We start from the raw sequence: 27,196 nt of genomic DNA, 5'->3' as shown, positions 1-27,196 counted from the left end.
CACACCAGAAATGAAGGGATGGATTCCATCCTTTCCTATGGAAGGTACTTAGTGTAGTTTCCGGCTCTTGACAATGGTAATCAACAGCACAACAGAAGCAAACGTTGGGGAGACCAAACTCTCTTTAATCAATGAGCTTCACAGCTGCAAGGAGCAGAGGGATGAGGCGCTCGGGTCCCCTCAGACATAGGTATGCTGGAAACAGAGGCTGTGACACCACTTGAGATGCTACCAGTTTTCATTCAGTGGCCAGGAGTTGAAACTGGAGAAAGGTCAAGTTGAAGTCAGTCACCAGAGCTGGGAGCAGTCTTTGAAGGGGCTGAAGAAACAAGAAAGTCCCCCTCAGGCCTGAATGGGTAAAGAGAAGCAAGAGGGCAACAGGCAGTTAGTGAGTCCTCGGTCAGAGCTTTAACTGATGTTCACTGTGGGCATATATCAAGTCTGTAAAGGAGCGAAATCACCTTCATTTTATAGAAGGGAAACTGAGACCTGGTAAAGTTCTGATACCCAAGCTCAGTGTTGCCCTGCTAGTAGGTGATAGAGCCAAAGCTGGTACTAGGCACTCGTGCCAGCCAGAGCTGATCCCACAGTTAGATGAGGATACCATGGATGAAGAATCTCGGCCCTATTCACCCCTCCAGTCCCAGAATGCCTCTCTCAGCTTCCTACACGCATAATCAAATGTTGTGTGATGCAGAAAGCCTTTAAAGTGTTTTATTTGAAACAACAGAGGGTTACATCGATCAGAGATATGTAGACAGCAAATTAATGTTGTAAACAAAATTGCCCCTTGGAACATCCAAGTCACTTAATATGCTCAATTGCTTTCAAAGCACGCGTTCTGGGGAACTATTATGCTGATTAGCAATAATTATAATCTACTCATTAAGAAATGTCCCGACGGGCTGCTACGGCAGAACACTTCATTGCCGAGTTTAAGACACTCTGTGTACTCGAAAATAATGAAGCTACTATCCTTTTAAAAATTATCTAATTTAGGTTTTCACTCACTTAGGCTTGTTTGCAGGGGGCTACAAATGAAACAGGCAGTGCTAAATTAAACGGCAGCACTCTCTGAGGTCCATGGCAGCTTCGCACTGAGGCCAACAGGCCAGCCCTGCCAAGAGGACGCTCAGGGAAGATTTACAACTGAAAGGAATTCCCTCAAGTCCACTCTCATTTTTTCTTAAATATTTGCGTTTCAAAGAACTTGATTCTCCAAAGAGTCCTGAGACTCTTTGGACATTTACTGAGTGGAGATGCCAGAATTTACTGAGAGCCACCTTAAATCCTTCAGGCACAATACACACGACTGAGAACCTAATATCAGCAAGTACTCAGCCGGCTGAGTGCTTTAACTCCAATTTTCATTAAATCCCCAGAATTATCAGAAACACATAAAGAAATTCAAGCAAGGCTGCTGGGGAGCAGAGGGAATATCAGAAACTGTCACAGAGCCCTGGGAACTAGAACCTGGCAGCTGGTTTCATGGAAACCAGAACCAGATCCATTAAGTTCCAGCTTGCAAAAATCCCATGAATCTAAGATGGGCACATGGACCTGTACACACTCTGGTACACTCTGAAACTGTAATCCACTCCACATCAGTCAAGGCAAGAAGACCTCCCGAGGTCAGGAATCAAGGCCAGCCTGAGGAACATAGCAAGGAAGAAAAGAAGGAAGGAAGGGAGGAGGAAGGGAGGGAAGGAAGGGAGGGAGAGAGGACTGAAGGAAGGAAAGGAGGGGAGGGAAGGAGGGAAGGAAGGGAAGGAAGGGAGGGAAGGAGGAAGGATTGAAGGAAGGAAGGAAGGAAGGAAGGAAGGAAGGAAGGAAGGAAGGAAGGAAGGAAAACAAGGAGAGAGAAAATGAAAATGAAGGACAAACCTTTCCACAAGGACCTTTCTCTTTGCACCCATTAATTTGCTTTCAACTCCAAGAACCAGACCAAAAAGCATCCAAAGGGCTTTAAACAAGAAGGACTCTACCTCACAGAGCTGAACATGCAGCGGTAGGATGGCCTCCGGGACAACTAGTTCCTTTCTGGTCTTTGTTTTACACCAGGTCAACTTTATTCTAAGGCTGATCCTTTTGAATTTAGATGTAGAGCCTTGGATTACGGGAGGGTAGGTTTATACATTCCCTCACTGTCACTGCCAATAGAGAAATACAACTCAGAAGCCCATAGCTCATTATGCCATTGAGCTGAATTAAGTGCGAGCTGTCTTTAAAGTAACCCATAGGTTAACAGGTAACAATAGATACAGGGCTGCCAAAATTGCTTTAGAATGCTCATGGCAACCCCCTCGAACAAAGCAAGATTATGGGGTAGAGAACAGCATAGACAAAGTATGGTATAGACTTTGAAGCCATATGGGAAATCATTTGGCAAATTTGATTGGTTGGGCTTTTTGAAACAGGGTCTCATTTAACCCAGGCTGGCCACAAACTCACTATCAACTTGCCTCAATCTACCAAGTGGTTCTGAATGGGAAATCTTAAAGGAAAAATAGGTTAGAGAGAGGGACAACAATCAATGGTATTAGGGATGTGCTAGTTTTGAAAAGCATAATAGATATCCAAATGTAGACTCTGTGTAAGTCACAGGCTATGTGAATTAGGATCACAAAAGGTGCTGGAGGAGGGGGTAGCTAGAGCTAACAGCTTTGAAGACCATCAGTCTCAGTCTATAACCAAAACAACAGGGGTCAGGGGCAGGGAAAGAGGTAAGAATCCTAGATCCAGTGCTAGAGCAGCCCAACCTCTAAAGACAGAGCTTAGAGAAGTCAGGAAAGGGAGTCAACAAAGAGCAATCAGGAAGGTAACAGAACTGGAAAGGTGCTGCTCTAGAAACACCAAGACCAGGTGTTTCTCTGCATACACTACTGTCCAGCAAAACAGCATATAAAAGGCAGTGCAGTAATGTGGAGTAGAAGAATTTACCAAGATGTGAAAAGTCAGAGAACTTATTGAAATACACTGCAAGAAGCAGTGGGCAAGTTTCCTTCCCAGAGTGGAGACTATACCATTGGGGTTGAAGATTATAGCAGTTAGGTCATCTTATCATTGCACCACAGATGCAATGGCCAGTTTTAATTATCAACTTGAAACAATCTAGAATCACCTGGGAAGAGATTCTCAGGGGACTGTCTAGATCGGGTTGGCCTCTGTGAAGGGGATTATGGTAATTGTGTTAACTGATGCAAGAGGACCTGCCCACTGTGGGCAGTACCATTCCTTAAGCTTGGGGCAGTGGACTGTTTAAGAATAGAGAAAGCAAGCTGGGCAGTAAGCATGCATGCATTTGTTCTCTGCTTTGAACTGTGTGTGGATGTTACTGGCTGTGCCAGGCACCTGCAAAGGAGCAAGTACAGACATGTCTCCTGGTGGACATGGTAAAGGAAAGGGAGGGAAATTCCCATCTGATGGTTTCTATCTTGACATGGAGGGGCAAGGTGGCCAGCTGAGAAACAGAGAAAGAATTTTGAAGCCAGGGGCAAAAGAAAGGCAGCCTCCAGGGGTAGAAAACAAGACAAGGAAAATATATGAGGCTAACTCTGCAGCGCTGAGAGTCCACTTCAAGGCTATGATCATGAACTCAAGATCAAACGTGGGTTTCAGCCATTCAAACACAGATAAGGTGTTGAAGTTGTTCTAATATATCACAAAGGAAGCAGAATAGGATTTAAAAAAAAAAAGTCAAGAGAGCGTCCATTTTACACCACAACAACTAGGCTGGATAAGGAAAAAGAGGACCTTGAAGGGAAGTGAGAGCTAATGAAGAACCTCGGGTCTCTGCAAATGAGAGACCCCAACTCAAAATTTTTAACCCCCTAGCAATTAGCCTAGACATAGTGCACTTAGAAAACCGTCAACCTTAAGATAGCACTCCCGCCGGCTTCAAGGACTAGTGCCCCATCCCCACTTAAAGTAACTGTGTTTGCCCAAGATAACCTATAACCTTCCGCTGAGCCATGAATTGCCGCTGATCTCCCATTCCTTATGATATAGATCACTGTCTGAGCATCCCCTCCCCTTTTTCTTTATGGTCTTTTTCTTTAAAAATGCCCAACTGCAGCTGCTCGGAGTCCAACTCCTCTGCCCTTGCGCGGGACAAGAGTGCGGGCCCCAGTGCACTGAAGAATTAAACCTCATGTGTTTGTATCAAGAATGGTCTCTCATGAATTTTTTTGGGCATCGTCCTATCCCGAGACTTGAGTGAGGATTTCCAGGGATACGGGAGTCTTTCACAATAACCACTTGTCTATCCAAACTCAGTCTCTCTCCTTCTGGAAACAAGAAAAGCCAGCACATGGCTAGCCAGGCATGACAGCTCTCGGAGTTTCTTGTTTAGGTGTGTACATTTGGCTAGGTACAGCAGGATGTATGTGTGGAAGGGATGTCTGTCACTTATGAGCAGGGACCTACGACCAAGCAGAGCGTTCTCCACACTCCCCACTGCCCAACTCAATACAGGATAATGGCCACAGAGGACAGAAGAGAAACCAGATGCAAGACTGTTGGATGCTGGAATAGCCATGAGGAAGAACCAACTCACTGGCTAAACATGCCTGGTCCAAGATGGCGCTCTTACAGTCTGAATACAGAACGTCCCTTGCAGGCTTCTTCACTAGGCAACTTTATTGTGAACTAAATAAAACAAACCCTTCTCGTCTTAAATTGCTTCAGTCAGGTTATCTGTTCACAGTGACAAGAAAAGTAATACAGGGGGTGTGGTGGTTCATCCTGGCATTGACAGGAACCAGAATCATTTAAGAGACAAAGCTCACCCAGCGAGCAGTGGTGGTGCACGCCTTTAATCCCAGCTCTTGGGAGGCAGAGGCAGGCAGATTTCTGAGTTCAAGGCCAGCCTGGTCTACAAAGTGAGTTCCAGGACAGTCAGGGCTACACAGAGAAACCCTGTCTCAATAAACCAAAAACCAAACCAAACCAAAACAAACAAAAAACCAACCAACCAAAATTTAGACTACTTAGGAGGATGAACTTGATGGAACTGGTTTGGGTGGGGCTCAGCATTTCCTATCATATTTCTTAGGCTTCCCGGAAGTCTGGCTAGCAGAAGGAATATGGGACCCAGCTGCTTGTATCCGTGGTTCCTTTTAGATTGCTTTGGTACAAAACATTTCAGAGGTACCTTCTGAGACAGATGTTTCTAAACAAGCTGACTACATTATGACTGGGGAAACATTATGTAAATGAGATATAAACAGGCGTGCAGGCCCCCTGGAGGAGCCTGGTGGACGGACGTGACAGAAGGGTGCAGTCTGGTGCCAGCAGGGGTCTACAGGAGAGCTAGGAAGAGCTCAGCCACCCGGGGACAACCAGTTTGATCTGTTTAGGGACACCTGGAGCCTTCCAGCTTCTGCTACTCAAAGGACAGTACGTGCTCCATGGTGTTTGTTTCTGCCAGGACTCCCAGGGCCGCATGCTCTCCCACCGGCGTGGCACGGGCAGCAGCTGTGAGCGTGCTTCCCCATGAGCCTGTGTGATTACTCCCACCTCTCCGCGCTCACAATTGCCAGCAGAAAGCCCCGGGGACGGCAACAAATGACTGCCTTTGACAAGGGCACTAGCCACTTAGCGCACAGGAGCAGCTGCTGCATCCAGGGCCTGTCGGTTCTCTTAGTCCCTCTGTACCCAAGGATGGAAAAAGCACGGGTGTGAGGGAAACACCAAGCAAGAGACGGTGTCCTAAGAAAATACCAAGGCTTTATTTTCTCTTAGAAAGATAGCCCTGCTTGCTGAGGGAAGCGAAAGGGTACATAATTCTCAAGAGTAAACATGATTTACCTGCTGCAGGCTGCACACCATAATGCTGAAGAGTGACATCAAGGGGGGAGGGTGTAAGTTCCTCTATCTCCACAGACATAAAATGCTAAGTAAACAAAATAACATGGCTTTAATGCTAGGTGTTCCCACAAGGGAAAGCGAGAGAACTTGAAACAGAGTCCCACCAGGTTGCACCCCGCCCAGTCTCTCAGGCTCTGCTGTAGGTGAGGTATACCAGTCTGGAACACCGACGAAAGCAGGCAGCTAGCAGCTTTTGCTTTATTGTCCTGGACAGCACGTTGTACTGAGGTGACTAGGTGCAGCAGTGTCGCATGTGGAAGTTGACAACATACTCTGCATTAGTCCTCTGCACAGAAATGGCAAATGGCTCAAAGGGGTGAAAGGTGAAGGCCACAAGACGTCGCACTGTGTGGTTGATGGGGCGGCCCAGCAAGCCCGCCTGGATCTCAAACTTCAGCAAGCCAGAGTCCCGGGCATAGAACCTAAACAGAAAAGGGACAGGGTGTTGCTATCACTGCCATCTTGGAATCTGGACAGCAGGGGACGAAGACAGGAGGGCTCAACAGATAAATGAAACAGCCTCTTGCAGCAAGCCAGCTTAGTAGAACCTCTGATGAGGCCACGTATCTCATCAGGGACTGTAAAGTGAACTCCTGACCTCAGTCACTGGTCAGTTCTCACGATGGCCCTGCATCAGACTCCAAATTACAGCCTCCCACTTCCAGAAGCTCCTGCCTAAAGATGTCTAAGCGGGCATAGAAATGAAATGCTAAACAGCATATATAACTTTGTGTGCCTTTAAATCTCATTTAATATATCCAAGTTAACCAGCTTTGCGCAAGTTAAGCAGTTAACACACATCTTTTCTTTCACTAATCTTTGAAACCTGACCTGTATACCTATGCCCATCTCAGCTGGGCCTCATCTCACAGTAAGTGCCCAACGGCCAGCAGTGGCCAGCAGTGGCCAGCAGTGACTACACAGTAGTGCCATTCTGGGCTAATTTGAAGATTTGCAGTTTTAAGAACAAATTCTCACACTAGGTATGGTGCACATGCCTGTAGTCCTAGCACTCTGGAGGCAGAGACAGGAGGCGCAGGAGCTCAAGGTCAGCCTTGCCTATACAGCAAGTTTGAGGCTTGCCTGGGCTCCACGAGTGTGTCTCAATAAATAAAGTACTAAAAAATAAAATGCCTTCTCTCTCATAGTTGCCATTTTCTACATCCAGAAGTAAAATGGCATGCTAGGATGCAGCTCCGTGGCAGGGGAGTGGGTGAGCCTGGGATTCTCCACCTGATACCACGAAGCAAAAGATGTTTCTGAATGACTTGTCCTTTGGGAAACTACAGACGATGAACAGGCTGGAAGATAATAACTAAAAAGCTCTGATGAGCCTTTCTAGAAAGCAGATAAAACAAATATAAAGGCACTCACACTTTTTATTACTATTATTTTGCAGAGCTGAGGCTCAAATCTAGGGCCTTGCACATACCGGGAAAATGCGCTACCCGAATTCAATGATGTTCATCATACTTTCTGATAAACTAATCCCATCCCTAAGAATTCATACCCTCGGAACTTAATTTAAATGATTGACACTATCAGAGCTGCTCTAATATAAAATGCATAAGAGAGATGGGCAGGAGGCTGGACAAATGACAGGGTATCCGTCAATGGAACCGTCAGTATGAAGACTCTGTAAATAGAAGACACCCCTACAGTTAACGCAGCCAGACTATGGTGCCTCCTGTGATTAATGCTGGAGGTGAAAACATGCACAAATACACTTGTTGGCAAAACCAGAATGACATAGACAGCGACAGTGCCTGGCAGCGCCACCTCCTCAGATGTCTTCAATGCCCTCCCCGTTCTCATTTTAAGTAAAAACACAAAAGAATTACAAGAGAAGCCTCTTCCGTCATAGCTATGGCATTGCAGGCCTGTTACTTGGGTTCTCTCATCTTTTCAAACCAGAAAAGCAGGAAATTTTGTCAGCAAGGACAAAAATGTATCCGTTTGGCTGTATCAAATGAGGCTCATTATGTGCTTTTATGCACAAAAAGCACATTAACCTATCCACATAGTTCCCAGCATACATGGATTTATAATTTAAAGTGAGATGACTGTACTCTAAATCTAACTACCAATTTATAGGAAAGCAGGAGGGATGAGGAATACCGTAAATACTACTCCCAGCATGCAATGGACAGAGCCCAGTATGAGAAAGACTACAGGATGAATGTGCTGGTGACGAACAATGACTTCATTGCCAGAAAAATAAAGAGGAAAGCAAACCTAAGGCTTAAGGTTCACAGCCACACGCATATGAGCCTTGCTCAGCACATGAGTCAAAGGAACTGTGTGAATAATGTGCTCAAGCAACACACGGAATACTAATTAGACGTTGGTGACATTAACAAATGTTTGTTTGTTCTCAGGTAGGGTCTCATATCCCAGGCTGGCCTCGAACCCAGCAGCAGAGTGAAAAGACAGACAGCTCAGTGGTTAGGATACTTGTTGCTCTAGCAGAGAGCCTGGGTTCAATTCCCAGCACCCAACCTCCTGTAACTCCCAGTACAGTGGCTCACAACCAGCCATAACTCCAAGCCAGGGCCTGGCGCTCTCTTCTGACCTCCGTGGGTACCAGGTGTGTATGCAGAGTGTACATACACACATGCAAGCAAAACGCTCATAAGATAATCTTAAACAAGCAAAAAGGTGCCGGAGAGATGGCTCAGCGGGTAAGAGCACCAACTGCTCTCCCAGAGGTCCTGAGTTCAATCCCAGCAACCACATGGTGGCTCATGACCATCTGTAATGGGATCCGATGCCCTCTTCTGGTGTATCTGAAGACAGCTACAGTGTACTTATATACACAAAATAAATAAATAATTTTAAAATAAAAAAAAACAAAAAACAAAAAACAAAAAAGATTCCAGTAGGAAAAAATTATCTCTGCTTTTTCTACTTAGTAACATGGATAAAATAACTTCAGTAAGATATACTAGATATAAAAATCTGTGACAGAATGCCATTAGGATATTAAAAATGTAAATTACATGTCTATTTTTCTTGGATGCTTTTGCTTTTTTTGTTTGTTGTTTTCAATACAGAATCTCTGGGTGTAACCCTGGTTGTCCTGGAACTCACTCTGTAGAACAGGCTGGTTTCAAACTCAAGAGAGAGACAGAGATCTACCTGTCTCTGCCTCCCAAGTGCTGGGGTTAAAGGTGTGTACACCATGCCAGGCTTCTTTGGACACTTTTAAAAGCAGACAGCATTTTTCTGAATAAAAGTTTTATTCATGGGGTAGAATAATAATACCTAAGTGATCTAAGCTCTCACCACACCACACAGACAGTGGCTCTCTCCACCCAGCAAAAGTCCAGGAGAGAGTCAGTCACTGAGCCACGCCGTAAGAGGAGAGAGGGAGCACGGTGCCTCTCACTGCACGCGGTTTGTAGCTGTCTGGTGATAACGTACCTGATTGGGTGGTCTCCACAAGTCTTGGGTCGCTCCATGACTGACACCCACTTGTCATCATAGCTGAAGAGAGACAAGTCCAGGTAGGGGCTCCCGCTGTAGGACTGGGCGCTGATGGGGAGCTGGCCTAGCAGCCGCCGCACAGCCTCCGTGTGCCCTCCATACTTGGCATTTATAATTGTGTCTTTGAACCTAAAACAAAGCACCGGTAAGGAAGGCTTTCTCAGCAGCTGCCTCAGTTTAAAACTCACATACACAGCTAAAATCCAGGAGCTCCCAGGTGAAGGTGCCTGCCGCACAAGCCCGGAAACCTGGCCGACGTGCAGTCACCAGGTCCGTCCCACAGTGGGAGGAGATAACTAACTCCCAAAAGTGGTCCTCAGACATCCTACATGCGCCATGACACATGCATGCATACTCACATACACACTATACACATACAGTAATTTTATTTTAAAAACAATTAAAATCCTAACTTTCCCTACAGCTCTTGTGATCTAGGAGTCATCTCAGCTACACTATTTACTGCATCTTGGGAACCACCCTAAACCTCATCTGCCAGAGAAGAAAAGGTTCCTTAGCAACCCTCTTAGACAGAACCAGAAGCCCCCCAAACCAATTTTTTTTTTTTTTGGTATTTTTGGATTTGTTTTTTTTTTTTTTTTTTTTTTCGAGACAGGGTTTCTCTGTATAGCCCTGGCTGTCCTGGAACTCACGCTGTAGACCAGGCTGGCCTCAAACTCAGAAATCCGCCTGCCCCTGCCTCCCAGAGTGCTGGGATTACAGGCGTGCGCCACCACCGCCCGGCCCCAAACCAATTTATAGAACTACTTTAGACATTTAATTACAACTATCATTTAGAGTCCCAGATCCACAAAGGTATATCTCACCTTTTCCCAAGTGCCTCTCTACTAACCCTTGTTCTTAAATCTGTTCGAAATGCTTTTTAATAACTTTCAGTTCTGCCACATCCTGAGACCCTTTTTCTGTAGCCATGCCATGGATCTGCAGTAAAGGTCTCCAAACGATAAGGAAAGGCCTCAGGGCTACTTACAGGTGACACCAGGGAGTTGTTTCTCTGTCCCTGCCACCACTGATGGCAACACGATAGGAGCTGGCTCATGGCTATGTGAAGACCACAAAACCTCTAGGACAACCTACAGGATCTGTACACTGAAGCGGTCCCTATTCTTCAGCAATACCCACCTAATCTTCATTCTCCCGGCGCCACACTGCCTGAAATACAGAGGACATCTCTCTGGAATCTGCAGCTCTTAGCTCTTAGCTGTGTCATTCTGTCCAACTAACATCTCTTAACTCTGGGTGACTCCAAAATTCTCAATAAAGATCCTTCTAACAGCATGGCCTAGCCTGGCTTCCCCTCAGCCCCTGCCCTGCATTCCGACAGCCTCCCCTCACCCTGCAAGCACTGCACTCCAGGTGCCTGTCCTACCTTCCAGCCATCCTCTCCTATCTCTCCAACAGTTTTCTTCCATCTCGCACACCCATTGAGTCTGCTTTTTCTTCTAAGCATCTTAGAAGTCACAGTCAACCCTGAAACAGCTCCACGACCTGCACACTCCACAACCTTGAATCCTGCTTTCAGCAGGCCTCCAGTGAAGCTCAGCTCTCCTGAGTCTATGCCTGTGTCTGCTTCACTTCCTGTGGCTGGAGAAAAGTGAAAGTAATGCTCACTCCAACCTTATGGCCACAAAGCCACAGGCTCTCAATGTGGGAGCATGCTCATCCGAACTTCCACAGCCCAGCCCACCTCTCACTCTCTTCCATGCTACCTCATGTCCCCCTAGTTTGTCACTGACAAACACAAAAGGCCCTTTGAAGGTCTCCACAGAGCATCTGTCCCTGCACAGCACTCGAATCTCTCTACTTGGGTGGCAGATCTCATGCCCTCTCACACACTAGGAAGGATTCTCTCCAGGATCAGTCCCATCAACACACACAAACATGCCATAATTACTTCCTGGTTTAAATTAAGGAAAACCACCTGGCTTAGTGACATGGGTCTGTAATCCCAATGATTTGGGACACTCAGAATTTTCAGGACTGAAAATTCAAGAACAAGACTAGACTAACCTGGGCAACTTGGTGAGACCTCCTTAAAATAAAAGCACAAAAAGATAGCTGGGGATACGGCTCCGCGGCACACAGCACTTGACAAACAAGCCAGAGGCCCCAGGATCAGTCCTCAGTGCAGAGAGGGAGAGGGAGGGAGGGCCAGATCGAGAGAGAGAGAGAGAGAGAGAGAGAGAGAGAGAGAGAGAGAGAGAGAGAGAGAGAGAGGAAGAGGAGAGAGAGGGAGGGAGAGACAGAGAGGGAGAGAGGGAGAGAGAGAGGGTGGAGGGAGAGAGGGAGGCAAAGAGGGAGAGGAGAGAGAGGGAGGGAGGGAGAGAGGGAGAGAGAGAGAAAGTGAGGGAGAGGGGGAGAGAGAAAGGGAGAAAGAGAGGGAGGGAGGGAGAGAGGGAGAGAGAGGGAGAGGCTGACTGGCTTTGGGTGGTTCTGCAGGGAGGCAGGGTTGAGTCCAGAACCCTGTGAGTACCGACAAGCACTGAATGCACTGAACTGCACCCCCAAGCCCTTGAAACCATCCTTTTCACAAAATTTTGAAGGCAAGATCTTACCATCTTTAAGCATTTAGCATTGTCACTGACTAATCTGACAGCATTCTAATAACATTTTTGCATGTGAAATGTAGGTTCTTGTTCCAAGTTTTTATAATTTACCTTTAGCTCCAATGTTTCAAAATTGTCCGGCATGCCTCCATGTGGGCCTTTCTTCACTGACTATGCTAAATACCAGAATGCTGGTAAAGTGGGCGATTTTTCTTGACGGGGGTGGGGATATAATAATTTGTAGCATTTAGCAATTTCTGTGGTGTCAAGCTTCCTGCTGTGGCCAATTTCACGGCACCAACGTCACCCCATCAAACCCAGCTGGAGGTGAGCCATAGCACTGCACCGTGCAGCATCCACCACCCGGCTAGCACAGCCTCGGAAACACGAGTGATGTCATGGGGAGCAGTTACAGCTAGGAATGGCTGTGCTTAACAATCTCAGCTTGCAAAATTTCCTCAGAGTTTAGCAGTTGGTTCCAATAGTCATGGATGATCCTGCCAATCTAGAAAGTTCCGTCCATCTAGGTTAGGAAGTACTCACATTGTTCCTACGTCTTTGGTCCTCAATTTCTCTTTCTTAGGAACAACAGGTACAGAACTCCAGGGCAAATGCTCTCAATTTTTTTTTAACTCTTTCTGTCCCGTTTCCCTATGCCTTCACTCCCTCTTTCCCCTTGGAAAGTTCTTCAGCTAAGTCTAAGACATTGCAGGTCTCCTAGAGCACCGGCATTCTAGGCCTTCCCTTGTCCTTACATCTCTACTAGTCTTAGTGACTACAATTCTGCCTCTTCCTTTCCTAGTCTTTTTTTGGGGGGTGGAGGGGGGGTGGAGTGGGAGTCTCTTTTAGGATAAAGGCTCTTCTTAAATGATTCGGGTCTTAAGAGTCCATTTTCTTTGTGTGTACATTTTATGCTAACCCCATAAGCTACATATTTATTTACTTTTTTGTGTTTTTACATAAAAATTATTAGAGTACATTTAACCACACAATTTTGCATTAAAAGCCATGTATTCACAAGAAACAAAAAAATAATTTCAATTTACATGTACATTATATTTTCAAAAAGTAAACTATGATTGTGTAGTTTACAAAATCTACTCAAGGGAGTGGCAGTGGGTAAGATGTGCAAGGACATTTATAACTTTTCAGTCTTAAGTGGCATGAAAAACCTTTCCAGCTCCTTAAATGAGCTTGTAGCTCCTCTCAGCTAGTAACACGCCAGCCTTGGTGTGGACCCAACAGTGACCAGAAATGAAGCTTCCTGACCACATGGAGCGCCTCTGCGATGCTCTGACTGAGGGCACCACTGTACTAGCTGGCCTGGAAGAGGGAACCACACCTGAAGGATGTCTGTGGCCGCGTCTGTGGAGAACTATCTTCACAGATGATAGACAGTTGCAGGGGTGCCCAGCCCACTGTGAGCAGATGACCCTGGACTGTGCCAAAGAGCTAGCTAGGAATGAGCCAAGAACAAGACAGTAAGCAGCATTCCTCTCTGGTCTCTGCCAAGGTCCTGCCTCCAGGTTCCTGCCCTGAATTTCTGTCCTGACTTTCCTCAGTGGTGGATGGTGACAAGGAAGTAGAAGCTGGGACAAATCCATTGCTCCCAGGCTGCTGTTGTCATGGTGTTTATCAAAGCAACAGAAAGAAAACTTGCTAATGAAATGGTTAACTTAAAAGTTACTTTTGATAGAAGACTCTTAGGCTCAAGTCCCAGCACTGCCATCAAAAAGGGAGGGGAGTCCCAGACCTGTGCACTAGGACGACTGGGAAGGTGAAGCGCCGCGGGTACCAGGCCAGCCTAGGCTACTCAGGGAGACCCTGCTTTCGAACTGAAGAAGAGAACAACACTACTCAGGCAGCAGGCAGGTGTGTCAGGGAGAAGGCAGAGGGAACGAGGGTCAGAATCTGTCTAACCACAGCGTCCCTGCAAGGGTCCCGGCACGGAGCCACAGCAGGAAGTTTACCTGTTTGCTCATCTTTCCCAGAAGCAGTAATGCTTGCTCTGATTCATCCGCTCAATGTGGCCTGGCCTATTTGGGGACCAAAGCCAGATATTTTCCATACCTCATTACGGTTACAACAATTTAGGTGTGAAAGCTGAGGAACCCTTGCCTGACTACATCAGATTTACCAGGGGCTTTTAGCCCAAAGGAACTATTCCTTTCATGCTAATATACTAAGAAGGTTCTTAGATACCATGGATCCCTACTTCCAAACCCGTGTCTATAGTTCTGGCTTGTCTGCTCTTCTGCTCTAAGGGCCACCCCTTTAGCTGTCGCTTTACTGTAAGAGGGGTTTTCTAATGGAGCAGAGATGGGTGGATGTGTTCAACAGGCCATATTAACCAGAAGTGTTAAAATGATCCATCACTCATTCCTGAAATATTTAAGGACTCGGCAGTACACCACTGAGAATATGGCAATAAACAGATGTAGTTTCTGTCTTTCTGCAGCTCACATGTGGTCTAAGAAGGACCCAGAAGATGTACCAACAATTACACAGGTTCTCAGAGATGGGAAAACATCAGGATGACAGAGGAGCTGGTTGCAATAGGCAGGCCACCTACCAAGGCCAGGTGGGCAAACAGAATCCAAAGTGTTCTGTAACAAGTGGCTAGCAGCCTAACAGCAACCATTTTAAAGTTAAGCCTGCGAGGCCGGGCGGCACAGCTTACCGGCGCTGAATCTGCCTTGCAAAGTTGTTGCTAGAAGCCGAGCAAGGGAACTGGACTTCACTGTGCAGGGTGGCATTGCGGAAGAGGTCGCAGAAGTTCTCAAAGAGCTCCAGAAGCTCATCCGACGTGTTCTCAAACACAGCAATCACCTCTGTGGTCACCATGTTGTACACCACAAAGAAGGAGGCCTGCAGAAGAGAGGCAGCCAATGGGGTGGCCATACCTAGGCAACTTTCCACTTCACCTGAAGTTAACGCCACCCGACAACCCACTCAGGAACCTCTGCCTGGGCACAAGCTAGGGAGCACGAGCTGGGGAGCACGGCTCCACGAGTTCTGGGAATGGAGGAAGCAGCTTTGGTTCCGGCATTGAGAACCTTGATGCCACCAGGTTTCCCGTGCTGCTGCGCTGCTGGGATTACTGAGCTGGCCAGCATGTATACATAAAAAGGCTTTCAATCTTTCATTTCAAACTGTGCAAATTCAATATTTTTCCTTCCAAGTGTTTATTCGCTACTTGTTCCCCAATCTACCCTAAGATTTTTTTTTTTTAAAAAAGTTTTAAAAATGCCAGATTTAATTTTCTTTCCTGCTGGGAAAGTGATTTGCAGCCCAGGGCTGCCTGTTGGTAAATGATTTTCTCTTCTATGTGTACAGTTGAAAGTTCAATTTAGGGGCATTTATTTTTCCCTCTTAATATTTCTAGCATGCAGAGACGCCCTAAGTACATTGTGTGCTAAGACTGCCTGGGCAAGTTGTATCCACGCAGGATGCTGCAGATGAACAAATGAAAAATCAGACAGGCATTTTCCATTTCTTTCTCCACAAATGTTCTTTCAACCAACAGCTTTTGTAAGATACATTTGAGATTTCTGCCAATTAGGGTGGCAGGGGGGGCTGAAAAGCATTCAAATGCCATAGGTGGCAGTCACCACTTTTCCTGAATGGAGCCCCGGGTGACTGGGCCTTTCCCTTGACACCTTGAGTGTTCTTCCGTGCCTAACAGGAAGCTCCAGGGTACCTTGAGTTTTCTGTCACAGTGAATGCTACAGAGTGAACTAAATCTGCAAACTTCCAGCAGGAGTCTAAGATGTCCAGGACACACGGATTCGCATTTCCCCTTCCTCTAATTGAGTTTTAATCTGCTACCCATCTCTGCAGCCGTGTGGCCCACCTGTCTCATAGTAATTAGTCCTCCCCAGAGCTCCTCTTACATGACTTTGCAGTCACCTGGAAATTAAATTCGGCTGCAAATTAAAGAGGCTGGAGACAACCTGAGAATAATGCCCATAATATTACCGAGGCTTTGTCTATGGATGCAGGTTTTACTCATTGACCTTATTGGAACTTATCAAATTAAACTGGAAGGGGAGAGGAGAGGACAACTGGGGTGCAGAGACTAGGTTTCGAGTTTCAAACTCCAAGCAGGGGGCACAGCCCCAGCAGCATATCTAGCTGTAACTGACTAGAACTACCAGGAAAAACTAGGTCACCTTTTAGCAAAAGAAAAAAAGGATAATCTCAGTGCAGTGATAACAGACAACTTATTCCTTCCAAAATAGAAAGGTAATTATAGCTGAAACCTAAATAAGAGAGTGACTCATGTCCCATCTATAGACCAGGACACCACTTTGATCATATCAGGGTTTTAGCAGGATCTTTTATAATTATGTGAATATAAAATTACACAAACATTTACCAGCTTTCCCTCTACAGCAGACTGGGAAATTAAGGACAGGAGGGGAAAGAAGTCAAGGACTCGACCACCTATCTTCCATGACGCATAAGATAAACTAAATGTTCACCTGCAGTGGCTCAGTGACCACCCATCATTAACAAGGGAGAAAGAGAATTTCAAAAATAAACTCGAATCTGATCACTGTCCCCTTTTTAGATAAATACACAAGCTTTGATATTTTTTTTTTTGGAGGGGTGTACAGAGCCATATTGGGGCAGTCTTGCACTTGGTCAGAGTTTGACTTTGGTCAAGGTTAACTTCTCCCAGTTAGCCAGGATCCTGCTCCACCTAGGGTGGAGTGCACGTAGTAAAGGTCAAGCTCATTGTTCCTCCGTGTATAGGGATTCCTGAATTAAACAGGTGACCCACCCAGCTGCCGGAGCAGTCAAGACGAAGACCTCCAAGAGAAGCTAGACAACTTCCACCGGAACTCAGCCTGGAGTCTGGGGGGAGGGTTTGCCCAAACTGTTAAAAGGTCCGGCGCCATTAAAGTTTACGGCTTCGATCAGTGAACATTGACTTAGCCGTACTTTCTTTTCGCCGCTCTTCCCTATGACCCCAAAATTCTCTCAACAGGTAACCCAGTTTACATGTAGCTGCTGGCGGCTACATAGTGGCGCCCAACGTGGGGCGACCTGGCACGAGAGAATTTCTTGAGGTAGCCCTATCCAGCGAAGCTTCGCAGAAAAAAGGTGAAAATTAATGGTATCTGCACGGTAAGCAACATAGAAGGCAAAACTAGCGCTAGTGAATTCGTGTCTATGGTTGTGAGTGCAGGAATGGATACAGTTTTTCAAGCATACTGCGTGGACCCAGCGCAGGACTGCTTGGGTTGATAAGATAGGGAAATATGGGGAAGGAATTTGGTAGGCATTTGCCCAAAGCTCGTAAGAGCTGATTTCGGCGAAAAGAAAGGGGTTTTTAAAAATAGGCATATGTCCATAGCTTCTAAGAGCTGTTTAAAGAGGAAAATGGATGCAATTGCTTAACAAGCACGCTTAACTTTCTGTGTATCTTTCCGTGTTTGTCCCGGTGCACCGACTGTCTATGTGTATGTTTATGTCCTCTCTGTGTCTTTGTGTGAATGACTGTTTCATGTTAAAAAGAAAAAATTGGTAAAGATTACATCTGCTGGTAACCTCTTGAGCTAGCCACAGTTTGTGTGGGGATTGATTCAAAGCCACGCTGCAGCAGCGTAGCTCACTCACCCAAGACAGAAACATGGCTGGGGAAAAAGCCGCTCTTAAAGCCCAGAAACCTCAAGATTTGGGAAGACTTTGGTTTGGCTTGTGAAATTCATGTAGTCGCTTTATACTTGTTTTTAATTGGTTTTAATGATATAAGGCTTTACATTTCTTGACTAAAGAGTTATAAATTAATTGGTTATTATGTAAAAGGTATAGTGTTATTAAGAAAAGGTTAGTTTAAAACTGGTGATTCAGTGTTAGAGCTATCTTAACTAACTACACGTGGCCTAACGCCACTCATGCTTTGTTCTTGTTTATAATTGGATTTAAAGGTATATTTTGCATGTCTTGACTATAGAGTATTGGCTTAAGTCACTGCACATGATTTAAAAGGTATAATGTTATTAACAAAAGTTAGGTTAAGGCTGGTAGTTTAGGGTAGTCGCCATTTTGAACACGTGGCATGATGGTTAAGGCTGGTAGTTTAGGGTAGTCGCCATTTTGAACACGTGGCATGACGATTAAGGCTGGTAGTTTAGGGTAGTCGCCATTTTGAACACCACATGGCATGACGCAATCCAGGAAATACAGGCCTTTGGGACGCTCCTAAATTGGCATGGTGTTTCATGTGAATCTTGGCCTGGAGATTAGACTTAATGAAGATTAAGATCTAAAATATTGTCTCTTTAATAAGTTACACTGTTATACACTTGAACATAAGAACTGGCATACAAACCTTGTGCTGTAAATATGTGTTTGCCATTAATTTTAAAGAAAATAGATTGTTTAAAATTGGGATTTGCTTCCAAAATTGCAATTGTGCTCTAATATTGCAAGAAAACATTGAGTTACAATAAAAATCAGTGTGTCATTGGCTACAGTTTTCAGTTTGCAGGCTCGTAATTGTTAACATTTTGTAATTAAGATAATTTTAAGAGTGATACAGCTGTCTCCAAGATTAAAAAGGAGATCTCAGTGGAAATGTATTTGATATCAAGTAGGTTCCTTTGACCATGGAATTACAGGTTTCTTTTGTTTAATCCTTAAATTGTCCTTGTAGGTTTGGGTCTGATCTTAGATAAAAGGCTCAGATTAGAAGATATTTACTTTCCAGTAATCTCATACAATGTTCTTGCCAAGGACTCAGGGTGGATCCTAGGGCAGAATTTTTACATTTGAGTTAATGCAAAGCTTAGAGCTGCCTCAGGGGAAGCTAGTGAGGAAGCTTGAGAAATTGTTTCTGCCTTACAGGCCCCACCTAGGGAGTGTTTGGCTTAAAAAAAAAAAAAAATTCTTGACTTATCCTGGTGTGGGTTAAAATGCAATTCAAGTCTATGAAAGGTCAAGGAGGCTATAAAGGCATTAACATTTGGCCTGTCTACTCCCTGCAAAATTATTGTAAATTTAAAGGGTTGGTTTTTTGCTTTACATTCTGATAATTATAAAAGCATTTGCTTCTAACTTTAAAGAAACAAAGCAAAACAATTTCATTAGAAAGTTTTTGCCTCAAGGAATGGCTAACAGCCTTACGTCCTGTGAGAAAAAATGTTTGTCTCTCTTTCAATACTAGAAGTTAAGATCTTAAAAATTTTCAGTGTACAATGTTCATAGAATGTTTGTTACAGGCCCTTGCTCCTATAGACTTTTAGAATTTTTAGGTAAATGGCTTTCAAAGGTTGTTAAGATATATTAATTGGCTTTATCTTATTTACCTCATTTTAAGCTTGCCACAAAAGGTCTTAAACCTCTGTTTTCAAGGTAGGAAACATTTGTTCCTTGCTTCAAGCAACAATCAAATTTATTATTAATGGTTGGTCTATTACATGGCAAGCATTTTTAGGCAAAATTAATAATTGTTATCCAAAAGATAATTTGTACTATCAGATCACATGTTTATTCCTTTAAGTTTCTCCCTGCTTCAACACAGATACCTGAATTGGGTGCTATAGCAGCTATTTTTAAGATGTTAAAGGTCAAGCTTTTAATAATAGTAGATATACATAGCTCATGGTCTATAATTGCTTAAAATTGGTCCATTTTTAATACTGCTAATTCTTAATTTCTACAGTTTATACAAATGTGATTCAAATTTCTAAGAACAAAGGATATGTTCTCTAAATGACTGTCCTTTAGGTATTTGAAATAATTTTATATTTTGTGCACATCAAATTATAAAGATTTGTTCTTGATGTCCTCAATTTCTACCTCTACCACGTAATGGTGTTAATCCTAGAGGACTTAGTTATTACAGATAAATGATATTCATATTTCTAATTTAGAAGATTAAAAAATATGTACATGTGACTAATGATTCATTTTTAGGCTGTCTAGTTGCAACTGCTCTAACAGAAAAAGCAACTATATTTTATATAATTACATAGTTATTGCCTATGTTATGGTTTATACTTTGTGTTCCAACTTAAATTAATAAAACAATATCTTCTTGGAAGAAAGAAGAGAGAGGAAATTGTGTCCCTGTGCATATAATTTAAATTATGCTTACATGTTTTTAAGAAAATTTTAAAATTTTAAAATTGGATGCCAAGAAACTCCTTGCTAAATGTATATGACATCTTGTAATTAGACATATTGATGTCTAGGTGAAATGAAGGAATTCACTTACTAACATATGCCATGATCCTGATTTAATATTGGGGGAGAAGGCATGTCCTCTGTTTTTTCCACAGAATGCGACAGAAGATATGCTGACAGTGTGCTTGCTGAATGCCCAGACCATGGTAACATAAGAGCTATATTGGATATATGTTCTTGACTTACCTCAATTGTTAAATGTCCCAGGTTAGATAAATTGCCTAGCTTCAAGCTTTTAGACTTTGTGGGACAGAACATGGAGACTGTTATGCTAGCTTAGGAAAAAATTAATTAGAAGAGTTAAAATGACTCTTCTCCTTATTGTGCTCAGCTGACTCAACCATAGACTGGTCTAGAAATAATTCCAATATTGAAGATTCCAATTTTGAAGATGGCTAACAATCTTCAGCCAGCTGTGTTAATTTAACATATAGTCTCCACTTTTCCTGAGAAGTAACAGCTTAATTCTTGATTCACAAGGCTACCTCTCCCACCTCAGAGGCCAAGCTTTGTGTCCTTAAAGTTGTTAATTTACAACTGAATTGGATACTTCTGGGACAAGTTAATCCTATTCCACCTTTAACTCTTGACCTTGTCTGTTAAGCAGACTGGCTGTCTCCACCCAGGCTCACCTGGATGGAGAGATTACATGTCTGTTAAAGACACTTGCAGACCCCCCTGGCTTCAAAACTTACACAAGTGGATCTCCAAAGAGGGAGCCACATAGAACTCAGATCTATGTGTGTTTGTTTATGAACAAACATGGGTACCAGCGAGACGTGCGAGGCAAAGCACTGCATGGGGAGGTGAATTTCTGCTTCTGAGTCCCCAGGAAGTACACCTAATTGCATAGGGGTTAACGTCGAGAGGCTGTCCTTAAAATAATAAGGGAGCCTATTACCCCTCCTCTGAAAAAGACGTTATACAATATTTAAGAGGAATTACGGTCAATGCTTCCCCTCCTGGTTAAGGCCCGCCTTCTTATGAAGGATATTTATCCACTTGTTTTCTACCTCCTCGTGTTCAAATTAATAAAAAAAGGGAGGACATGTACAGAGCCATATTGGGGCAGTCTTGCACTTGGTCAGAGTTTGACTTTGGTCAAGGTTAACTTCTCCCAGTTAGCCAGGATCCTGCTCCACCTAGGGTGGAGTGCACGTAGTAAAGGTCAAGCTCATTGTTCCTCCGTGTATAGGGATTCCTGAATTAAACAGGTGACCCACCCAGCTGCCGGAGCAGTCAAGACGAAGACCTCCAAGAGAAGCTAGACAACTTCCACCGGAACTCAGCCTGGAGTCTGGGGGGAGGGTTTGCCCAAACTGTTAAAAGGTCCGGCGCCATTAAAGTTTACGGCTTCGATCAGTGAACATTGACTTAGCCGTACTTTCTTTTCGCCGCTCTTCCCTATGACCCCAAAATTCTCTCAACAGGTAACCCAGTTTACATGTAGCTGCTGGCGGCTACAGAGGGGTCACTGTTGGAAGATATTTTACCACTGGTTAGGTGAGGGCTTAGAAATGATGTCCTTTATACTATCTCTTTATCTATCTATCTATCTATCTATCTATCTATTATGTACCTCATGCATATGTGGTATGTGTGTGTGTGTACTTTATGGGTCAAACCTGGGCACATAAAGGTCCAACGTTGATTGATGTTACTAATTTTCTTAGTCTGGCTTAGTCATTAAGACATTAAGGTAAATGTCTTTCTGCTGAACCCAGAGCTTGCGGATGAGCCAGCTTGATTTTGGGATTGTCTCCACCTTAGGAACTCTGGAATTACAAGCAGTCTGCCCCACCCATCTGGCATACCATGGTTCTGGGAATCCAAACTCCCCTCTTGCTTGCAAGGAAGATGCTTTAACCACTGAGCCAACCCCTAACAATGTATAGTATCCCTTAGAGGTAGAGTCGGCTGACTTCCTAGTTTACTATCTGCCTCACTGTTCTGTTTCCAAAACAGGAGGATTGGCTTGAGGCAAGGAGGCCAAAGCACTGAGTTAGGCCTCTTACTCAGAGCACACTGAAGTGGAGATCTTTTCAAAGACAGATATCCAGACTCCCTGGATTTCCAGAAGGCATCTGTCTGTCTGTCTGTTCCTCTGTCACCACTTATCTTTTCAAGGTCTCATAACATGGACAGGTCTGGAGCTCACTGCCCTCGAGCCCAAGCTCCACCTGTCTCCAGGTGGCTGGGATTGCCAACATTATGGAAGGACACCAGCTGCAGTGGCAGATTTGGAGATCTTTGTTTTCAGTGCCGGGGCGCTGAGCCTCATCCTGAATAAGCTCTCTACTACTGAGCCCTAAGGACTTCCATTTTTGCGTGGAGTGCTCATTCTCGCTGCCAGAACCCATTTGGTTCAATGTCTTATAAAGTTTAGGTAGGATTATGTATGTGTGGTCCAAACCCTGACCTTATAGCATTTGAGCTCCTATGTGACAGATACTGAGAATGTCCTGAGGAATAACAGATAACCACAGACTTGGCTGTCCACCTGGCAGGGCCTTGACACTGACCCTCCATTTGCCAATTTCAATATGTGATGCCAGACACAAAGGAATCGGCTTTAAATCTGAACCCAAGCATAGCAAAAACCGACACTACATTAAGGTGTGTATTCCTGATACACACAGGACACAGGCAGGAGACCTCCCCCCGTACCTGAGACGGGTCTGTGACCCGCAGCGTCACTACATCTTCGCTGGTGTACTTGATGAATAGGTGGTTCTCGTCCAGCAGCTGCATCTTCCACATGCGTAGCTGCCGCAGCTGGTCAAAGTACTGGAAGAAGCGCCTCTTCGCCATGGCGCTACCGTCCTGCTCCGCCCTCCTCCAGAGATAAACCAGCAACCGGTGCTTCAAGGAGTTGATAAAAGGGTCCCTGAAAGGATTGGCCATGCCCGTCTGGCTGTCCCGCTGCACCTCAGGGAAAACAGCAGACACAGTGAGCAAGTCATCCTCATAGCAGAAGCGGCCAATGGTCCGAACGTCAATAAATGTGCCTTCAGGAGTCACCTGGAAGACATGGATGGTCTGCTGCTGCACAGACAATATGGCCAGGATGTTTTTGTATAAGTATAGCCCTTGATTGTGTGACAAGACCACTTTGTCACACTTGAATGTGCGTGTGTCACACAGTCGGCCAGTGTGAAGGTCAATGATGTGGAGGGAATAGTCCTCAAGAGGGGACCGTGGATTGGGGGTCACTGATTCACTGTTCCGATACACCTCATAGAAAGGAGGGTGAGGTTCGTCTGGGAGGTAGGCAGCAGAGCCCACGATGACACAGCGGCAGTCGTCTGTGAAGAGGCTACACTCCCGGTTCAAGTGCTCACCATTGGCCGCTACATTGGTAATGTGCAGCAGGACAAAAAATCGCTCAAACAGCCGGCCTCGGATGCTGACTGACCTCTGGTCATTGCCATTGGACAAGATCTCCCCTTCGTACCCCTGCAAGAGGTCCTCTGCTGCCTGACAGCCCTGGTACTCATAGATTTCAAGAGATGTCTGGTCAGATGAAAATGCAATAAAGTAGCGCCCATCAGGGGAGAATTTACGCAAGAAACAAGGAGGCTTTTCAACGTTGACCACCGTGAAGTTGGGGAAGACGTTCTGGTGGAGCACTCGGACCTGGTGCCAGTGAGTCCCCGCCTTGCCTGAACTGATGCGGCGACGTTCTAAGCGGTGGATAACATTTTGATTTTGGATTCTTCGAGGTTTAATTGTGGAAACATGATGATCCATTATAACATCTCTACATGGGAAAAAAAAAAGTAGAACTCAAGAAAACAGAACAAAACATATTAATACCTCTAAATGAGCCTGAGATCTTTCAGGACAACAGTGACCCAGATTTCTCTGAAATTATAGTTGCATAGTGATCCTGACATTTTGAATTTGAAGGTCTGAAAGGAAGGATACAAGACACAAAGAATACCTCCCAAGTATAAACTAGCAGAAATTTTCAAAGAATAAGACAGCAAGTACATCAAACATGAACAGCACAAAAATCCCATTCCCAGGGTATAGGGGCGCACAGTAACGCCGCCGCCGCTGCTACCGCCGCCGCCACCACCAGCACCAGCACTCTGGAGGAAACAACACTTTAAGTTCAAGGTCAGGCTAGAATGCAGGTTAAAACCTTGTCTTTACTTGTGAGATAGGGGCTCAGGCAGGCTTTGAATTTGCTTCGTAGCCATGGATAACCTTCAGCTTTGATCCTCCTGCCCCAACTTCCCAGTGTTGGGATTACAGACTTATACACCCACACCCGACTTACAGGGTGCTGGATATTGAAGCTGGGACCTTGCGCATGCTAGGCAAAGAGTCAACTTTGCTACTTTCCCCAATATATTTGTTTTTGCTTTTTTAAAAAAGTAAACATTGAATGTGCACATGTACATTTACTGGGTTGATATGTTAAAGCAATCTGTAAATTCAAGCAATCTCTGTCGAAACCCCAATGGCATTTTTTTTTTTGAAAACATAAAAATTTCACACTAAAAGCAACATGAAATCTCAAAGAGTAAAATGTAGCTAAGACGATATGGACAATAACACAGATAGAGCTCATACTTCCTGATTCCAGAACCTATTACAATGCCACAATAAAAAATAAAATAATAATAATAACAATAATAATAATGATAACCCAACCTCTAACACTTGCATAGACAAGCCAATGGAGAATTGAGTCTCAAAATAAGCCTTCACTCGCCACAACTAATCTTGTCAACACGCCTGGATCAGAAACCTCTAGGAGATCAGTGAAGCATACGTCTAGGTATCTATAAATCAGTGCCAGAGACAAGTAGATTATGAGGGCTTTTCTCAGATATCTAACCAAAGGGTCACATACATGGACAAACACCATTTGGTATCCAATAAAGCCTTGATCAACATCAGGCAGGTGGATCTCTGTGAGTTTGGGGCCAGCCTAGTCTACATAGTGAGTTCCAGGACAGTCAGAGCTACATAGTTAGACCATGTCTCAACACCCCTACCCACCTCCTACCCCCCTACCCCCCAAGAAAGGGCAACCTACAGAGTGAATAGAAGCATTTGTTGGCCAAATATCTGGTAAGGAGTTAATACTTAACATATTTAATGAATTCTTGGAACTCAACAAATAGCCACAAATCCTGATAAAGTACAAATGGCTAACAAAGAAAGTTTGTACATCAATAATCACAGAGAGATAGAGAGACAGAGATAGAGAGAGAGAGAGAGAGAGAGAGAGAGAGAGAGAGAGAAATCAAAAGCTTGGAGGTGGGGGAGGGAGAGGTAGTAGTGTTCTGGCAAAGGCTTTCATAACAAGCAGCCTGCTTTAGATTCCCCAGGACCACAAAACAAACAAAACCCTTAGAACACATAGTAAGGGTCTTGTTTTGCAATCCTTTTGTTTCAAGCTTATCCTTGTACAAGCTAAGCTACATCCACTGGATAAAGATCTAAAAGGCTTGCAGAGCCAGACCTGAGGGAGTCAGGGCTCTAAACTATTACCTCTGGTTGCTTTTTGGAAAGAACCTTTACCCTGGAACACTGCCACACCCGCTCATTTGCATATTGCCTACAGTACTTTAGCCCTAGGAAAAAAGAGCTGAGTGACCGTGACAGATCACACACTGAACTATATATATACTCTCTGGTCTTCTGAAGAAACTAAATTCTTCACCTTTGAGAACTATCTCCGATATCAACTTCATCATCCTGTCTTTGAAGACTTTCCTTCACTTCGTGAGACATATATCCCAACACAGTAGTCACTCCTTTGCAACTCTGTATTTTACTAATGTGTGTATTTATGGTGATCTCTCTGGGTCAACTATACACTTATCTTCTGTACGCCCATCACAGTGCTTGATGTGTAGCAAGCTTCCTTCTTAAACAGTGGGCCTACAGCACAGGGGAAATTTCCTTTTCTGTAATACATTCTCTCTGGTCCATGCCTTAAGTTCTCTCGTTCCAACTTTAGTGTCAAGTTTTGGGAAGTCTTTTTGACCACCCTACCTAAAGGATTCAACTTTTTCTTGTTCTCTAGTAATCTGGCACAATTTTTATTTACACGTTCGCTTGCATGGTTGTGTTTAATGTTTGAGTCTCCTCGTTGAACAGTATTCTCTCTACTGAAGTAACCAGGTCTACTTCAGTCACCGCGGTAATACTCCTCTCGCCCTGGGGCTGGCACATGGTAGACGCTTTGGTGCAGTCTGCAACGAAAGAAAGCCTGGCTAAACCGGGTCACTAGATGTGTGAAAGCAAGTTTTATTCCTCGTTAGAGCAAGTGCACATGTCCCCTCACTCTTGGCGATTGCTTCCAAAACAAGAAAAGGATGCCAAGAGGCAGACACACATGCCCATGGTCGCCCCCGGAAAGAAAAGCCCAGGGCGGGGCCTCCCGGGGCAAAGCCTGGCGCCGGGGCTCCGGGTATCGTGCGGGGAGGAGCCCGCCGCGGAGCTCTCACCGGCCGAAAAGGGCAAGTCCTCACCTGTCGAGTCCTGGCTCATGGGGCCAGGGCAAGGGTCGCCCTAGCCTGCTCGGTGCACACCTCCCCCGGCCCCGCCCCCGCCATGCCTCGGGACCCCGGCGTCCGCAGCCACCAGCCCCTGCTTCCGCCCGCCACCGGAAGTGCTGCGCAGCGAGAAGGGAAGTTCGGAAGAGCGAGACACGATCCCGCTGAAGAGCGGCGCAGCGCACCCTGGCGTCGGGAGGAGGGATCGAGGCCACAGAGGCTGAATAAACCCTGGGCACATTCATAACTACACAAATAAGGATTAAGTTGTTACCTGCTTCTTGCGTAATGGAGGAAGATGAATTATATATGCACCATGTCACTAAATTCTCCATGATATTGGTTGCACATGTGGATTCAATAAACGCTTCTGTACTAAATGAATCCAATAACATTACTGGCCTTTCACTGGCACGTTACTTCATTCAGTTTTTTTTTTCTTTACAAATTATTTCTTCCCTGTGAGCCTGTGGCTTCTCCTAGGCTGTCTAACCCCAAATTGTCCCACAGCAGCCTCTTTTGGATCATTCAGGTCCTTACATATATGTCATCTCTTTTGTG

General features: G+C 44.8%; 1 protein-coding gene across 5 annotated transcripts; it reads right to left on the bottom strand.

Annotated features, from left to right (window-relative positions):
* Nucleotides 1-141: 141 nt before the first annotated feature.
* Nucleotides 142-26,743, bottom strand: Det1 (DET1 partner of COP1 E3 ubiquitin ligase). 5 transcript variants are annotated; one of them, XR_007973876.1, is made up of 7 exons: nucleotides 26,612-26,727; nucleotides 26,188-26,332; nucleotides 22,785-23,877; nucleotides 14,602-14,789; nucleotides 9,292-9,483; nucleotides 5,809-6,290; nucleotides 143-348 (listed from the first exon to the last, which is right to left on the bottom strand). XR_007973876.1 is itself a non-coding variant. In XM_052160386.1 (6 exons), exons 1-6 carry the CDS (start codon nucleotides 26,628-26,630, stop codon nucleotides 285-287), a joined length of 1,701 nt encoding a protein of 566 aa, XP_052016346.1. In that variant the 5' UTR covers nucleotides 26,631-26,727; the 3' UTR covers nucleotides 142-284. The 5 variants fall into 5 exon arrangements, 4 of the variants coding, with proteins under 4 accessions (XP_052016346.1, XP_052016339.1, XP_052016352.1 ...); XM_052160386.1 differs by lacking the exon at nucleotides 5,809-6,290 and having other exon boundaries at nucleotides 142-348; XM_052160379.1 differs by lacking the exon at nucleotides 143-348 and having other exon boundaries at nucleotides 5,708-6,290.
* Nucleotides 26,744-27,196: the final 453 nt, after the last annotated feature.

Source organism: Apodemus sylvaticus, chromosome 1 (genome assembly GCF_947179515.1).
Source record: "Apodemus sylvaticus chromosome 1, mApoSyl1.1, whole genome shotgun sequence".
NCBI lineage: Eukaryota > Metazoa > Chordata > Mammalia > Rodentia > Muridae > Apodemus > Apodemus sylvaticus.
This window is presented reverse-complemented; position numbering and strand designations above follow the sequence as displayed.

Excerpts from the sequence above, each read along its gene's own strand:
- Det1 (XM_052160379.1), bottom strand. Across the intron at positions 23,878-26,187 it reads ACAACCATGCAAGCGAACGT|AGATGTTATAATGGATCATC; the intron begins GTAAATAAAAAT and ends TTTCCCATGTAG. Across the intron at positions 14,790-22,784 it reads GGGTCACAGACCCGTCTCAG|GCCTCCTTCTTTGTGGTGTA; the intron begins GTACGGGGGGAG and ends TCTCTTCTGCAG.